Here is a 4,512-nt window from a genome sequence, read left to right as displayed (position 1 = left end):
AGAAGTCAGCAAACAACCATCAGAGCTTTAACATATATTCCACATGCAGATCTCTGCCATCAATAAACAAACAAGAATAAAACACACCGACCAACCCACCCCACCAAACCCCCCAAGACATCACCTGCATTACCTCACAGCTATTTGCATGAAGGGTCCAGAGGCAGAGCAGTATAAGTAGGGAGCCACCAGCCATCCAGAGAGAACTTAGCAGCAGTTCTGCTCGATGCTGCCTGTGTCTGCAGCAGGCAAAGGGCAACTTCCAAGCATAGGAGCAAACAGCTTCAAAGGACTGAACAAGCCCTTGGCAGAGGCACCAAGCAAAACTCTGAAATTACAAACCAGGTAACGTACCAAATATTTTCCTTTCAGCTGATTCTAACTTTCCTTCTAGAGATTGCTCTGAACCAAGCAGCCTGAGTGATATTCTTAGGGCTGTTATCCGAGGACTTGATAGAAGTGACAGAAGCCAAAGAGAGAGATCATAAATTAATTCTTTTTAAAAATGTGCAGAACTTTGTAAAATTGTGCTTAAGATAAACCATTTGTGTTCTGAAAGGATAATGAAGCTCAGTGACTGCTACACCAGCCTCAAAGACAGATTTCGTTCTACTGAGGGAACTCTGCTTTCTGCAAAATAAATCCATGTTAGTGCTAGCCAGAAGAAAAGCACGTTACCTGGGCAAGAGGCAGTAAGGACAGGATTATGATGATGTCTCTGAAAAAATACCAGCTGCTTCCCCAGGGCAAGAAACCTCCCTGACCGAGGGAGCATTGCCATCTACACTGACAAGTGCACAAAGGGAAGGCTAAGTGAAATGTACAGAAAGAGGCAGCAAAAACTGACTGGTGTTAGAGGTGGAATCGAAGTGCTGCAAATCCCAGTGTGGCTTTTAAATGGATCCTTAGCAAAGGGAACTGCCTGGTGGAGACTGTTAGTGCAGGTGGATGTGTGTGTGCCCTGTGAGAGCCAAGAGTTCAAGAGGAAAATTATTTTGCCTCTTGGCAAAAGGCAAAGCAGTCCCTGGCTTCCAGGACTATCTGTGCATCAGGAAATTAGGTGTTGAAAATGTGAATATTTATTGTGCTGGAAAAACAAACAAGTGCCTGGTTTTGATGGTGAAGAACTTACTGATCCTTTGAAGAGTATAAAATTAACTGGGAGGTTAGTAACAGAAATGAGGAAGGACCCTCACAGGCTTCAGTCCCTACAGTAGTGCCACATTCCTTCTGCAGTGTGTGGAATATTGCTATGGCTGCTAGGTTTGTCAGCTCCATCTTCCTCCCTGTTGTTCTCTCTCCTATGGAGGCTGCAGGAACCCCTGTCCCACAATGCCATCGATCCAGCTGCCACTGCTTCTCCTCTGTCTAACCTTGTCTGGTGTTTGCCTCAACGGGGGGCAGCCCCTTCCAGAGGAAAGCGAGAACATGGTTAAACCCCCCCTCGGTGACATCCTGCAGAGATCCGAAAGCCGCCTCAAGTCTGCCCTCAAGAACGCTGAAGAGATGAATAAAGGTATCAATAACCCTGGGGACAGCCTCTGGTGACATGAGCATGGGACCTGGCTGAGGTTACAGCCGCTGTATCCTTCCCAGGTTCTAACGCCCTGTTACTCACACTAAGAGGAGGGGAAGGACAGGAGGTCTGCTGCTGTATGCTGACATAGAGCTCTCGAATGTGCTTTCTGCTGAGACCTGCCTGCAGCAGCGCTGTGCCCTTGCCAAGCAGCTGCTGCAGAGTAACAAGGCAGAAGCCTGTCACAGAAGACTTGCCTGTCTGGCAAGTACTTCCCTAGGGAAGCTCTATGAGGAGCCGTGGAAGACATTTCCCAGCTGTGGACCCTGTACGTGCTGTCACTTGAAAAGGGGAGCACCACTGCCTCAGCCCACCAGTTCCACCAGCCCAGCAGTCCTGGGCTCTGCAGCTGGGAAAGCAGGGATGCTGCAGCTCCCCTGCCTCCTGGCCTGCAGACACTCTGCTCTCACTGCAGGGGAAGCAAATCAGACTCAAGATCACACAGGGGTGCTGCCACCACCAAGGAGCACAGAGCCCTATCAGAGGGGAAAGAGGAGATGGCTCCATGTACCCACAGCAAAAGCCTTCCTCTCCACTCAGGGGAGTGCTGAGGGTCAGTCACGCTGATCCAAGACCTGACACACTAAAGACAGCTTCAGAACGAGCAGTGGCTAGCAGCTGGAAATTCTGGGCTGGCTTTCAAATGTCCATATCTCTACTTCAACCTGTGTCTCACCCCTGTCTTTTCTGCATACCGTGATGATGTCCAGCTCTTCCCCATATCCAGCTTCTGCAGCTGATTTCTGCCAGCTGCTCAGCATCTTTTGCTCCCCTCCCTTTACCTCAGTCTGACACATTTACCAGAATCAACACGTCAGACTTCGTTGTTGTGTCTTCCCATCTGGCTGCAGCTAGTTCCTAATGTAGCCATACTATAAAAATAGGCCAGAACTGTTATGACAGATGCCATTCAGTCATCAAATCCAGGACCATACAGTTAACTGTGCAATTAAATGGGCATAATGAACAACAGCTCATGATCCTGCCCCACAGAACTCCATCAAGTTCTCTTTCAGGTCACTTAGTGAGAGCTGTGGGGGCTTACTAACCACCTTCTTTTCCTTGCACAGAACCAAATGCCCTTCTGCCAGAATGGCTTTCCAAAAGACAGCACTCTGGGAAGAAGTACCTGAGTGACCTGGTGAAGAGACAACATCCTGGAAAAAGAGATGCTGAGGAAGACACATCTTATGGAGACGCTCAGAAGAGGCAGTATCCAGGGAAAGGAGAGACACAAGATGACCTGGACAGCTATCTGGAGCTGAAAAAGCGACAGCACCCTGGCAGAAGGTGGCTGTCAGACCAGGATGCTGACACCCCTGCTGCACAACCAACCTACTTCAATCAGCTACCCAAAAGGCAGCACCCGGGCAAGAGGTATCTAATGTCCAAGTGGCAGCATCCTAGCAGAAGAGGCTGGAATGATGAGGTAGAAGTAAATAAGCAATATGGTGAGGAACGCCAGCATGCTGGCAAAAGCCCCTGGAATTCTGACAGCCCTGAGGATGCAGGCCCCTGCAGCTTCCAGGAGCCCTTCACCTGTAGCAAAGGCAGCCTGTTGCTTCATTTAGTAGAAAGTGTTAGCAAAGACAGGGGAGAAGAAAAACATCAGCACCCAGGAAAGAGATCAGCGCGGGAGAGTGAAACAGAGGAATGAGCAAATCATTGTGTACCATTGGCATCTGGTGGAGGAAACTGCCAGCTCACCACACAATGCTGTTTGCTCCCCTCTGGCTTCCTGCTGCTGACCTCTGCACCTACCTTTCAGTGCATTCACATTCCCATTTCAGTCAATGGCTTTGTCACACACTTAAAGGAACTAAAGGACCCTGTGGAATGGGGCAGGCAAGTGCTGCAAGTCTTCACCTACTCCACTTTAGGGAGTTAAGAATGCTCCTTACCGGCCCAGGCCCCAGAATGATGTCACTGCATGTGTTCACTCTGCTGTTTACAAACAGACTCTTTAATCTGTCCTGATGCTGCTAAAGTGCAGTAACTGTGAGGTTCCCTCTCACACCAGTGAGACCAGGAAATTAACAGAGAGAAAACAACACATGCCACTTGTTTCAAACAGAAATGGGCTAAGGTTTAAATTCTAAGTGATCCATTGAGAGCTGAACTCTTGTGCCCTGAATCCATCCAGGGTGAGCACTAACCAGCTAGGAGCTGTTCCAGCTGCAGCAGGGTACATGACTGACTTCATAGCTTGACTTGGAACTGGCTCATAAAACCCCTTTACATCAAAGAAACTACAGAGTGCAAAGGGTTAATGCAAAGGGTTCATGGAGGTGTTCAAAACCAGGCTGGATGGGGCCTTGAGGAACCTGGTCTAGTGGAAGTTGTCCCTGCCCAACCCTTCCAACCTAGCCCACTCTGATTCTATGATCCTAGAGCATCTCCATCACAAGCTGTGCACATCCCATCACCTTGGACGTTCCAGAATCAAACAAGCAGACATCCCTTCTTTCCCCTAAGGAGTTCTGACTTCTCTCCTCTCCCCAGTCAGACCCACACAAGTGTTCATTTGTTATGAATGATTCAATAAATGTCATCAGTCAGCTCTGGGTGTCCTTATTCCTTGCGCACACACTGCTGTGGAGTGAAAAACATAAACCTAACCCAAACTGAACAAAAATAAACAACATCAGAGTGCTTTCCTAGGCACGACCTTCCTGCATGCTGGTGGTCAGCACATGTTTATGCATAAAACTGGTTTGCTACTGAAGTGGAAAGACAATCTGTATGTAGAGATTCCCTGGTTCAATCTACCTGTGTGACACACAAAATGATGAATCTGGATCAAGCCCACAGCAGCCTTCTCACCTCGCTCCCGGGGAACTTAACCAAAAGTCTGATTTCCTGTTCACAGGTCCAAACCACAGAGTTACTGATTTCTGCAGTAAATGCAGTTTCTGAGTGCCTCCAGCTGTTCTCAC

The 4,512-nt window shown here is 48.5% G+C and overlaps 1 protein-coding gene across 1 annotated transcript; it reads left to right on the top strand.

Moving 5' to 3' along the window:
- Positions 1-1,332: 1,332 nt before the first annotated feature.
- On the top strand, positions 1,333-3,476 carry TRH (thyrotropin releasing hormone). Its single transcript, XM_009904051.2, has 2 exons — positions 1,333-1,516; positions 2,647-3,476. Exons 1-2 carry the CDS (start codon positions 1,333-1,335, stop codon positions 3,231-3,233), a joined length of 771 nt encoding a protein of 256 aa, XP_009902353.1. The 3' UTR covers positions 3,234-3,476.
- The last annotated feature ends 1,036 nt before the right edge of the window (positions 3,477-4,512 follow it).

Source organism: Dryobates pubescens, chromosome 1 (assembly GCF_014839835.1).
Source record: "Dryobates pubescens isolate bDryPub1 chromosome 1, bDryPub1.pri, whole genome shotgun sequence".
NCBI classification, from domain to species: Eukaryota; Metazoa; Chordata; class Aves; order Piciformes; family Picidae; genus Dryobates; species Dryobates pubescens.
The sequence above is the reverse complement of the archived record's forward strand: the minus strand, read 5'-3'. Positions and strand labels throughout refer to the sequence as shown.